The sequence below is a fragment of the Colius striatus genome, chromosome 1 (assembly GCF_028858725.1).
Source record: "Colius striatus isolate bColStr4 chromosome 1, bColStr4.1.hap1, whole genome shotgun sequence".
In the NCBI taxonomy this organism is placed as follows: Eukaryota; Metazoa; Chordata; class Aves; order Coliiformes; family Coliidae; genus Colius; species Colius striatus.
In genome coordinates, this window is record NC_084759.1 from 74,718,183 (window position 1) to 74,731,540 (window position 13,358).

The following is a 13,358-nucleotide window of genomic DNA, read 5'->3' on the forward strand; positions in this document are numbered from 1 at the left end:
TCTCATTTTAGCAGCCCTTCAGTTTGTGCATGTGAGCTCTTGTGTTCTGCATCTCCAGGAAAAAGACTCTGGTTTCTTGCTGCACCAAAGACAAACTTTGTTGGTTTTAAATAAGCCCCTCATTGAGTCACAATCACAGTGAAATCATTCCTCTTGAAATTACTGAGTCTGTAATTGTCATCTCAATTTTGCTTCAAAAACTGAGCCCATTCCAAAGGACCTGTGGTTGCTGGTCTCTGGAGAAAATGTCTAAACAACCCATGCTGGAGATAATCTGGGCAGTTGGGGTCTCTGCCTTTCCGTTTCTCCCCTTGTTTTTAATTAACCGATGGTAAAAGAGTCAACTTCTTCCTAAGAAGTTCCTGCGAGTCTCTACATCAGTTATAAAGGCAATTCAGGAAAAGCCAAGAACAAGAAAAGAGTTGTTAGTGTGTCAGGGGGGTCCAAAGACAGCACCGGTGGCGCTGATGGTGGATGGAAGATCTCTGACATCATTTGGATAAAAGAAGCACTAAACAAGTATTTGACCAGTGATAGGAGTATTAGTGCTTTAGATTGTGTGGAAGGAAGTCCTGTATGAGTGAAGCACAGGTGTCCTCAGTGTCCAATATCTAAACTGGACATTGAACACCATCTCTTTTGCTTGGCAGGGCAATATGTGATGTCCCTCATATGATGTCAGTGTCCACCAAAGCGTTGGGCTTAAAACACGTGTTTACATCTCACCCACACTGAACAGAGCATGTATCACCAGAATTAACACAGAGGACAGCAGGGACTGAGCATTTTGGACACTTATTTGGGACTTGAGAAAACAGAAGAGAAATCAAAGCCAGAAAAATGCAAAGACATAATGGCAGTGGCACAACAAAACTATTACCAAGTTCTTTGGAGCCAGAGAACCTCCCAGCTGATGGGATCAACCATAAAAGCAAGCAGCACCTGCTGGCAGCTCCCAACAGAGTGCAAGTAGTCTGGGATTGTGTGGAAGACCTGATAATGTGTAGTGTTTCTTCATGGAGTCCACTGAGTGGACACTTCTCTCTAGAGATCGTCTGTGGTCAGCCTGGCTGCTGCACCCTACTGAGCCAGGCTTGGCAGGACAAGGAGATCCATAACCACTCTCAAAGCAAAAGTCACGCTGTTTAACAGAATCACAGAATCTTAGGGTTGGAAGGGACCTCAAAAGATCATCTAGTCCAACCCTCCTGCCAGAGCAGGACCACCTAGAGTAGGTCACAACAAGCAAGCCCCTTGCCCCCAGGTCCTGTTCAGGAACACAGGGAGGATCCTGCTGTAGCCTGTCCATCCTACCACCCCTGGCCACCTCCATCTGCAGAGCAACATTGGGCCTCCTCACTCCCAAGGCCCTTGCCTGGAAGCTTTCTTCCCCCTTCCTACACCATGCAGGATGAAGCATAAGAGACTTTAACCCTTTCAAAAGTCCATCTTGCTTGTAACAGTGGTAGAGTTTACCTATGCAGATATCCAGCAGGCTGTTTGTGGGATTAGTCTCCACAGTGGGGCAACAATTGCCATGAAGTTATCATGCGCTCTCTGAAAACATGGCCTGCTTTTCAATAGCACCCAGCACACTGTTGGCAATGTGTTTGTGACCCACATTTGAAGAGGCAAAGGCAACACAGGCAGAGCACGTACTGCTGCTGGGCTGTGAGGCACCTTGTGATGTGCGTCGTGTTGAGTTTGATAGTTGTCTCATCTCTGAACTTCCCGAGTTTCAAAGAACAACTCAGGTTGGTCATAAAGGTGCATAGCTAGGAAAGGTGTCTATGGAAATATTTTTCTCAGACTCAATCTGTGGTCTTAGAGACCCACTCTTAGCTTCGGTGTTGGGTTTAGAGAGATTTGGGATTGTCAGTGTGACAATCTGCTGAGTACAACTGGTGACAAAGAGTGAGGATGCAACAGCTGTGATCCCCAGTTCACCGATCACACACTGGAAACTGTGAGCAGGGAGGCTGCTGTGTTTCGTGGGAGAAATAACCTTTGTCTTGAAACTTGTAGCTGAGCCTCCGAGCCGCTCACAGGGCCATCTGCTGCCGATTCAGTACCTCTCGTTGGGCAATGTGTCTTGCATAGCATCTTGAGTCCAGGCTGTTTGTTCCGACGTGGCAAATGAAATGAAAAAGAACTTGAAACAAATATTTCCTGTTCTTTGGTATTTAACAATGAAATTGTAAACCACAGAAGGGACCAGGCTTGAGCTAAAGGTCTTTGAAGTCAGCAGAATTATTCCCACTGATCTCAATGCGCTTTGGGTCAAGGCCACAGGAGGAAGAAAGCAAATGTTTTCTTCCCCAAAAAAAGTATTAACCATTGGCATTCAAAGAGCAATAAAGTCTGATGTGTAAAATATGTTCCTTTAAATAAGGCAGGCAGAGACCTAGTGAATTTCCATCAGCTCCCTAGCAATTTGTCACTAATACACTAAAAAGGAATACATTTATGGAAGTCATAATCATACACTGAGGAGGAAAAGCACTTAATACTGTTGTTTGCTTCCTATCTTGCTTCCTTCCATGTTGTGTGGGCTGTCTGTCTCACAAATGTCACAGTGCTTCTGCTGCCGGTTCTGTTATTGCAGCAGCAGACTGAGAAACGCACATCTCTGGTCCAATTATATTCGGCTGCACTGACGGCGCCTCACGAATGAATCAAAGCTGTTATTCTTCTGTAAAATCGTATCTTTACAACAGCACAACAGGGTTTTTACCACTGAGAAAAAGCAGGTCAGAGGAACAGTAGTTGGGGAGCAAAGAAGCATCGCTGTGGGAGCAGTGCAGGGGGGTGAGACTCCTGCCACACCGTTAGTCAAATAGGCTGCGTGCAGCGGCTTCTTGTGTAAAACAGGCAACAGGCTTGCCTGCAAATTTTGTCTCACGCAGTTATGAAATCCAAGAAAAGGGATCTATCTGCCAGCTGTCTGACGCCCAAGAACATTGTCCTTTTGAATCAGCAGACCCATCCCCATGTCCAAAGGCCGTACTTAAGCCTAACATGTGACAACAAGCCCATTGGGATCTAGAGGTTTTGAGGCTTTTTGGCAACAGGAAAGCCCGAGTTTGCCCGTGCAACAAACTAACACCGTCTAGCTGTGAGGAGCCAGGGAGGAAGGAGATCTCAGGCTGGCAAGCTGCAGAAGAAGGTAAGGCTGCATTGCCATAGCCAGGCTGCGTTACCTTCACTTGAAAACACCGATTTGGTGTCAGCAAGAAGATATGAGAGAGGAGGGGAACTGGATTAAAGGTGATGCAGGAAGCTCAAGGACGTGGATTAGTGCCATTTTGCAGCCTTCCTTAGTGGTGGCAATGAGGGTGCGTGTGACAGGTGAGAAGAATTTTTCAAGGAGGGCTTCCCATTTCAGGACAGTTCCATGAAATAAACTTCCTTAAGTTTCAGCACCGGCCCTGAAAAACGCCCTCCCACTGCAGGAGCCTGTGCATCATTTGGAGATTAGCTTTGTTTATTCTAGGTTTCAAATAGGAAACACCGAGACAGAGCTGAGAACCCTGTTACCATTCATAAGAACCATTTTTCACATTCATGGGAAAACCCACAAAACACGTTTTTTTAAAAACTGTTGATTTGGGGGTTTTAGTACAAGCACGGTACTGCTTGTACTAAAGTATGAGTACTGCCAATCCCAGTCCAACAAGAGATGGCTTCAGCTTGAGTTTATTCCTTGGAAAGCCTCCTCCTTCTCTCCTCTATTCTCTCCACTGCAGAACTGCACTAATTTAGGTTGCATAAATGCGGGAGGGAAACTCTGACAATGAAGAAAGGGTTAAGAAATCACTTCATGTTCTCTCAGATGAGAATTCTGTGTCCTTCAGGCTGCCAGGCTGGGATATTGTGGTAGTCTCAGATTGGAAAACCACGTAGTGACAGCTTTTCTGATAGGGTGTCTTACAGCAAACTGATTTTCCCATGGGAGTTACCTATACACTTTAGGAAGTGCTTTAGAGCATTTAGAAAACAAAATGACATATGGTAAAGCTTTCATATTTTTATAATACGTTAATGATTAACCGCCTTCCTACATCTTTGTTGACTTAGTGGGAGAGTGACAAGGAACTGTGAGGTACCTATTTGGTAGCGTAACAAGTCGCACAATTTGCCTGGGCATTTTTTTTCTTCCACCTCTCTTCTGGAACTTGCTCCATCCAACTGACACTGCTTCAAAGCCTCAGACTCACAGAAGTAAGTCTGCTTTTTTTTTTTTTTTATCCTTTTTGTTTTGTTTTAATATGACTTATTTTATGAAGTGCTGATAGAGAACAGATGGAGAGAGATTTAAATATTTATTTGTTTCCTATAAAGAGTGTTTTCCCAACTGGGAATCAGAGAATTAAGTTTTCAAGCATTCAATCATAGGGATATTGCTAAGAAGAGACCTTCTTAATTGCTGTGCTGTTAGGGGTTCCTTAAACTCACTTTCTGCTGCAACACTTAGATTGAACAAAGGACTTTGGTAGTAAACCAAGTCCAATATAGACCAATGAAGCTGTATCTAGGCTGTAAAGCTTTACAAAAGCAGGATTTGAATGCTAATTTCAAAATTCATGCGGTGCCTGGCAACACCTAAAGTGAAAATACTTGTTTAAAACATGAAATAAATGGAAATAAATTAGTACCTGCTTATGCAGGCTGGGAAAAAAACAGCTTTGAACATATTTTACCTAGGAAGAGTTTATCATCGAACTTTCTCGTCAAGGTGCTTACAAGTTGCAGCAGAATTCCTAAAGTGAAAACGCCTTTGAGCAGGCAAACGAGCTGCAGACAGGGAAACTCAAACTTCTCTCTTCCATTGACACGTTTTTAGCGTATTTTATTTGAGCTGCGCTATCACTTAACAAAGCAGCAAGCACTGTCTCCTACCCTTTTGGAAAGTCCTCCTCTCGCTCCCGCGCCCGGTGCCCCCGTGAAGGGGACGTCCCTCCCCGCCGGGCTGCTGCGTGCAGGGGCTGCGCGCTCTCCCGCTTCCCCCCCCAGCCCCTGCCACCGGCACATTCAGCGCTCCTGCCTCCGGGCGTCCTGCCCCACGCTCCGAGAGCCTCAGGTCTTCTTCTTGCGGGAGCTTTTGGGGTCTCCTCTGTTTTCTGAAGCTTCCCGAGAGAATTCCATCTCAATGCAGCCAGCGCATCTGCCTTGATTTTTTTCAGAGGCTGCCATTACTGACTTGTCCCTCAAAACTCCTCCAAGGCAGAGGCAAAACTATCTGCAAAAACTATGATAACATGGGGTTATCTGGGTCCTGAGTCAAGCCTACTGCCATCTCACTGCCTACAAGTCTGCAACATTTCCTTGTTTAACAAGGGCTTAAGGTGGGCTCAACCACAGGAAAGAAAATTGGGACCTGAGAGGAACAAGGAGGAATGCATAGAAATTGTCCGTTTCTCATCATCAAAGCAAATTAAATGACATATTTTCCTGAAAGACATAAAAAACTTGTACATGGCTAAATCTCAATGTACGTTTACCCCATGGGAAAGTAAAGATTGCTTTGGTTTACTTGTTTTGAAACACAATGGGAAAGTGGAAGCAGCAGAGTTTGTAACAGCAGATACAGGCATTTGGGAGGAAAGGGGTACATGAGGTGTGTTAACTAGAGAGATCCTCTAGAATGGCTTTTAAGACTCTACGCCCTACTAGTTTGGGGGTTTTTTTCACTGAAAAGGAATATGTTAGTGACAGCTGAAATCTAAACATGAGACATCAGGGTTTGAGACTTCATGAATGTCAGGGAGACCGTATTCAAGGAAGGGGTCATAAATGCAGCTAACTTGGTATCTAGGAAAACAGGAGCAAAAGATTTGGCACACTGAGAGTTTAAATGTCTTTTGAAGAAGCCAGGAAGAGACTGATTTAGCAGCCACTGCTGGCAACTCTTGTGCCAGGGGCCACAGCAGGAGGATAACCTTAGATATAAAGCCACACTTCAACCAGAGCTGTGCCTAAACAGCGATGACAGAAGGATAAAAGACATTGCTGAAGTTCTCTTCCAGACACATCCAAACTCAAGAGCATTCATACAGACTTTGAGTACCATATCAAGGAGCGTGCAATTTGTGTAAGGCTTCCACAAATTCTCATGACAAGCCCCAGCTCCCTTTCACACTAGCCTGCATCCTCTTTCTGTGTCTTGGATCCTGTATTTCAGGTGTTCGTGACTGGCCCATGCAGCTCTGCCTGGTGCTTCAGGTCTCAGAGAGCGAGATGCTGCTGCTGGGGAATGTATTACCTGGCTCACACCAGCCTCTAAAAGACCTCCACTAAAGGGCAACCTCCTTCCATGCTGCTGAAAGCTAGTGCCCTCTGGACCTTAAGCCATCATATAAAAGGATGCATTTAAAGACAGGTCTCAAGGGTCACTGCATGGTTAGGGCACTCTTGTGCCACCCTACAAGTTGGACATTAGCCCCTGGCACAGGCCCTCACCCCATGAGGGAGTCTGAAACGCAGTAAGTTGAAAGGCCCAATTAAATTGTAATGCATCAATTAAGAAAGTATGCTGTCTTTTTTTCTCTCCACATTTGCACCCAGCTGTTTTGAAATCTTTACTTCAGGAGCTTAAGGCAGACTGAGTTTTAGAAAGCAGATCTGAAACCCAGTTGATGCATGTAGACTACTGAATGTAATTAAAACGGCTTTTTAGAGGGTTTGGTATTAGTTCCAGAAGTGAAATGCATTTGGTGCCATTTAGGTTTCTCTGCTCTAAGAACTTATATCATAGCCTCAGCCTTTTGTCACTAGCTGTTACAGGAAGGAGTGTTGACAAAACGTCAAGTATAGTTCTGTTTCTGTTTGCTCCTGCTACTGACAACATCAGGAAGTAGGACTCTCACCACAGAGAACTGACCTTTGCCTCTTCAACTGCAATATTTCATTTTAGTCTTTTTAGAGGTAAGCCCGATGCACAGATGACCAAAAAAAACCTCCGTGAAGCCACTGGCAGTTGAAAGAGCAGCTTGCTTCTATTTTTTTCTCCTAGAAGCAAGCCTGCAGCTGTAGGAAAGTTAACACAGCTCGCAGACATCCCGATATGTTCCTTGTAACTGAGAGGAAAAGTACCGTCTCATCTCTCCCTGAAATATATGGTCAATCCCTCAACACACTTTTCACAAACACTGCTGCTACTCACTGCACTATGCTGGGTTTAAATAAAAATTAGCTATAAAGACAAAAGGATTCTCCAAGTTCCTGTATTTGGATGAATTCAGTAGCACATATCATCTTTTATCATTAGCTTCTGTCTTCTCTATGCAAATTTCCATTGAATGCTAGCGAGTTTACACCTTGCTTTTACTCAGGCAGAGTATTTAGTTAAAAATACATCCATGAAGGAGAGGACTTCAAAATGAAAGAAAAGAAAGATGTATCAAGAGAGAAAATGCTAGAAGCAGCTCTCCTTTTTCAGCTGTTTCTAGACTTTGCACAGGCTGTCCCTACAAGCTGCTGGAATGCCTGTTGGATTGGACTGAATTGATTTTAAATGAAATTATTGATGAAATCACAGGATGCCAAGAGATGGAACTGCAGCCACCTTTTAACACAGTTCTCTTGCTTCTTTGGGTGAAAAAGGTTTTCAGGCATGGTTTTTGACCACTGGCATACACATCACACACACCTAGGTTGTTCCTTCTGGCAAGATTGCCCCTGTAGGTTACCTCCATCCCATCAAGTATCTTGCATGCAAACTTTGAATGCTGAAATCTGCAGCCCTGGGTGAGCTTCCAAATCAAGAACTGCATGCTAGTGATGCCAACTAATTATTCAGAAGACCACCTGTAGCTGACTAAATATGAGTTCATATGTCTTAGGAAATTTCATAAAGTAGTCATGTTACATCATTGTATTATTCAGACAGTATTGGTAATCTTACTATATTAATTAAATTAAATAAAAATATTGATATAAATACTAAAGCATGAAACCAGTCAATAGATTACACCAGTGCTTTCCATGTGAGCACAGAGTGCACTATGATCTGGACTTTGAATTGTATTTCACCCAACATAGCTCTAATGACACAGGGACCACATATTAAAAAATTTTTCTCTCAGAAGGCTGGAAAGGGCATTTGCACAGGGACCAAAAATATTTCTTTGCCTTTTTTTTAAAATATGTAAATGGTAAGTTATTGATGGCTCAAATTCTTCCTTTCTGAAAGGGATGCTTCTGTCTTTGAAAACTACAAGCAGGGCACCGCTGGTGTGGGAGACAGTTCAGGCCCTGCATCACCTATGCCTAGAGGCCCTCACAGGGTGGCTGGAGGTCCGCACAAGGTGGCAGAAGGACTGTGTGGGTACCTGGAGGCCCTCACGGGGTGGCTGGAGGCCTGCACAAAGTGTCTAGTGTCCTGCGTGGGGTGACAGGAGGCCCTTGCGGAGTGGCTGGAGACCCTCCTGAGGTGGCTGGAGGTCTGCACAGGCTGGCTGGTGGCCCACATGGGGTGATTACTCGCCTGCCTGTATGGGGTGGCAGGAGGCCCTTGTGGGGTGGCTGGAGACCTGTGCAAGGGCCTCCCGGCCCGCACACTGCACATAGAGAGCAGCTGCCGAGGCAGAATGGCTGTCTGTGGCTGCAGCCACGGCTGCTGCTCCCGCCTGGCACTGCCATGGCAGGGTCCCGCCACTCTTCTGCTCGCTTCGAGATCTCCTTCCATCAACCCTTCCTCCCTCCCTTCCTTCCTTCCTTCCTCCATGTCTCCTTCCCGGCGGTCCGAGGGCCAGCCAGAAGGCGTTGCAGGCAAACTCCTGCCGGGAGACGCCCTCTGCAGCACGCTCTCGGCTTTGCCTGGTAACTGCAGGTGACGTCTTCTGGGGTTGGAGTGTTTGGTTTGGAAATGCTGAAAAATAAACGTTATCTCGCCACATTAGGGGCAAAACGAGTTTCCTGGTTGCTCTTTGCCTGCTGGCAAGCACGGAGCATGACCTCGGCTGGTGGCCCAGAGGGTGAGTGGTCCCACTGCAGGCTCAAGGTACTGTGGTTGCTCTGACCAGCGGCAGTGCTCAGGCTCATGGTTTGCATTAGAAACTTGAGACTGTAAGATGTTCTATCCAAAGCCTTCCCTTAAAATCAAGACTTTTGGCAAGTGGTACATATCTGTTCTCATTTGGCGATACTGGAGAAACCTATAGTGCGTTTATTAATATTCATAACAATAGCCACAGGAATCTGGAATTAGGTCTTTGTTTTACTTATGACATATTTTCATGGGAAAAGCAAATTCCTCTAACTATTCTCCCTTGGTGTTTTTGTTCCTTATTTTCTGGCTGAGTCTTAACACCAAGAGGTCATATGTATGGGCTTCTGTTTGATTTTCCAAAACAGGCAAGTATGATAACTGTAATTCACCATCAATCCCAAAAATACTTATTTTTCACCCTGATTTTTCTCTACGTCAGTCAGCACTATCAGGTTGGATCAAATAAGTGCCAATGGGCAGGGTGTGGAGAAACAAGCCAAAATGAATCATTTCCTACATAAGCAATTTTTGTGTGTGTGTCTAGACATTTGGTACCTCATCTAAAGCTCACCTTAGTTAGCTGGTTATTTTCCAGTGTTTTCACAATTCTTTTGCAAGCTTTGAATTCTTTCATCCTGCATGTTTGCTTGTTCTTTATTTTTTGTGAATCTCACTCAGGGCAGGGGGCAGAGGGAAGAAATCTTCCTAATTTTTAGGTTTATAATTCAGTTCTAGCCAGCACTCTTAAGTAATTTAGCATGTGAAGGTTTGATAGAGGGATCAGTAATCATGGATGCAATTTTATGTTTTGCGAGAGAGTCAATTCAATCCATGACAATATGTTCTGATATACTCTGAACAGCTCTCAGTGATGCTGCTTGCCTGCTTGCAGCCACTGGCAGCTTGCTTGCCCATCTTTTATGACCCTGATATCAGCAAGTTGTTTAAATAGATGTTTGTTCTGTATACAAAAAGTATTACAGAAATACCGGCTCTGCACAAAAGGGTATTTTAATGCAGTTCAGGTTTGGCCTCTGTGTGCTCAATTGATTCAAATAGAAGCAGAAGGGAGTCAGCACAGGACTCCTTTGATTGTGCCCTTTTCTGTCTAACATCTTGACATTACTATACACCCACAGAAATGATGCTATTTTGATGTGAAACTGGGACAGAAACCATTTATAATGCCCTGTGGGGCTACTAGGCTGTAAGGCTGGTAACAACTGTTAATTAGATCAGAAGGGTTATAATCACCTTGTAAATAACATAGCAGATTGAGAAAGCATTTATAAATTGGATTTGTTCTAAGTAGATAAAAACACAGAAGCCTATTCCAGAGCAATTTCCTCTGGGCAAGAACGAGTTAAATGTACTTTTGCAGTAATGGAGACTAATATGCCCCACAAGAAATCAGCCCTATTGGAGACAGAGAGATGAACTGGGAGGCCAAAATGACCAAATTGCAGGTGTTGCCACATTTAGCTGGTGTCAAAAATCGCTCTGTCCCATCCTCTTATCACTGGCATCAGCTTCAGGACTGAAGCAAGTACATAGCAGGCACTGGTATGAGAAGATGGAAAATGCTTGCTTAAAGCCATGCTGTTATCAAGATTTTTTTATATATATAATAATTCCACAGGTGAATTTTTGCAACTAGATTGTAACACTGAATCTGCTAGGTTAAGATAAGTAAATAGAAAAGTTATGATCTATGTTCCCATTATTAGAGTGAACTTGGTACAGTATTCTATCTTGAATGCAATGGGGGAGCAGAAAGTATTTCAAATAACTCATAAAGATCCCTAGAACCTTTCAGATCTACACAACAAAATCAAGGCCACATCTTCTCTGATCACAAGTCATTCCTATTATTGTTAAGAAGGCTGTATGAAAGAGAAGTGACATTAACAGATTTTTTTTAAAAACACTAGAATAAACCTCTCATTTGCACTTGGAATGTACAGTGAGCAAATAAACCTAAAAGCTTTTGTTAGGCCAAATGGCTAAAGTCTTCTCCACCACAGTGTTAGAATTATTTGAACTGGTGAATTTGGGCAAGTTATGAACCAGTGTGATTTGTGAAGATAAAACACTAAAGAAAGCTTTGGTTCAAGTTTGAGCCTGGGAAAGCAATGGCAGCATATCCAGGCTCCTCTCTGCTGGTGAGGCTGCACCTCAAATACTGTGTCCAGTTCTGGGCTCCTCACTACAAGAAGGACACTGAGGTGCTGGAGCATGTGCAGAGATGGGCAACAAAGCTGGTGAAAGGTCTGGAGCACAAGTCTGATAAGGAGTGGCTGAGGGAGCTGGGCATGTTTAGCCTAGAGAAGGGGAGGTTGAGAGGAGACATGGCCACTCTATACAGCTACCTGAAGGGGAGTTGTAGTGAGGTTGAGGTCAATCTCTTCTCTCCAGTAATGAATGATAAGATACAAGGAAGTGAGTTCAAGGTGCACGAGTGGAGGTTTAGATTGGACATTAGGAAGAACTTTTTCACCCAGAGGGTTATGAAGCATTGGAACAGGCTTCCCAGGGAGGTGGTGGAGTCACCATCCCTGGAGATACTCAAAACACACATAGATGAGGTGCTGAGGGATATGGTTTAGTTTAGTGATGGGCTTGGCAGTGCGAGATTAGTGGTTGGACTCGATGATCTTAAAGGTCTTTTCTAACCGTAATGATTCTCCAGCCCCTGCACAAAGTGTTGTGTTTCCAATTAATTCAAGTATTTCTGCTAAGGTATTCACGGTTAAATACCCTAAAAATGGTGGAAGTTTGGTGGTCTTTATTAGACTTTGTGGCCTGGATTTGCTCATACTTCTGAACTGCAGCATCTTCTGTCCTGCGCTGGTCTCAGCAGCTCTAGGTAACAGCAGCACAAAAGCAGAAGTTCTCTCAGGTTGAGCTGCTGCTGCACTGAAAACACAGCTGGCTTCTGCAGATGATTTGTAGGATCTCTTGCAATAGTGAGGATCCCAAGGATTTTGCCAGATTTAGTTTATAGTAGCCAGTATCTGTAAGGCTCCTGATGACATGTAACATGTCTAAGGACCTTTGAACATAACTATTAATTTCCAAAGAAGAAAGTAACTTGGAAAAACTTGTGAAATTTCCTTTTGTGAATGTGAAATGGAGATGGTCAGCTCATCAGAGCTAATCAGAGACCCTTTCTTCTCCCTGTGATACAATGGCATACAGAATTAAAACATAGATGTTGTTTGGCCGTGGACATTAAACGTCAACAATTCATTACAGCTGGGGAAAGATGACAACTGTCTTCTCCTTGGACACGTTTGCTCTCCTGCTTTTTTCTTTCTCACCAGCAGGTTCACCTATTCACCCAAACAACTGCCTTGGTAATTTTATACCATGTTTCTTTCCAGTGCCTGCCTCTCTTCACACAGCAACGGTGTCTGTGACAGGGTAGGGGAGCTCCAGAGGATGACCTCCCTGGTCAGCACCTCACACCTCCAGCTGGCCGCCTTCGCTCTGGGTACGGTAGGATGGATCCTCTGCACCTTCTCGATGGGAATGGTGGAATGGAGAGTGTGGCACGTGGACAACACCACCGTCATCTCTTCTGGCATCGCCTGGGTGGGCATTTGGAAAGTCTGCTTCATCAGTTACCTTCACATCTCACCTGGCTACAAAGAACAGTTCTGCCATAAATTCAGTGGCTATGACTCCTTCATTCCCCGCGAAATCTACGTTGCACAGGGTCTCCTATTGATTGCCATGTTTGTGGGCTTGGTGGGGCTGACTGCCACAGTATTTGCTCTGAGAAATGTTTATATGGGCATCGCTCACAAAACTCTCATTACCCGTTTCTTCCTGGTGGGTGGCCTCTGCTACATATTCGCTGGTCTGTGCGTCCTGATTCCTGTCAGCTGGAATTTCTACTCCGTAGCTCAAAACCAGAGCATCTCTTTTCCTCCTTCTTACTACATGCCCACCAGCCCAGCAGCACAGGACGCCGGCGCTGCCATTCCTATCGGGATTGTGGCTGTCATCCTCCTGCTGCTAAGTGGAACTTTTTCTCTCTCGTACAGATTTCCAGTGGCCACAAACACAACTGTAAATCCTGATGGGATAAACCTCCCCTCTGCTGTTTCAGAACAAGAACAGAGTCAAGAGATAAGAACGACATCAAGAGTGATTTTATAGTCAAGGAACTGCAGAAGTTTATAGTAGCCACAGAGATTCAGGCTGGATATGAGGAGGAATTTCTTTACTGAACAGGTTGTCAGGCATTGGAAGGGGCTGCCCAGGGAGCTGGTGGAGTTACCATCCCTGGAGGTGTTTAAGAGATGGTTGGATGTTGCACTTAGGGAAATGTTCTAGTGATTGATGGGGCTAGGACAGAGGCTGG

General features: G+C 44.6%; 1 protein-coding gene across 1 annotated transcript; it reads left to right on the plus strand.

Moving 5' to 3' along the window:
* The first annotated feature begins 12,430 nt into the window (after positions 1 to 12,430).
* On the plus strand, positions 12,431 to 13,153 carry CLDN34 (claudin 34). The gene has a single exon (XM_010196166.1). The coding sequence runs from the start codon at positions 12,431 to 12,433 to the stop codon at positions 13,151 to 13,153; it is 723 nt and encodes a 240-aa protein (XP_010194468.1).
* Positions 13,154 to 13,358: the final 205 nt, after the last annotated feature.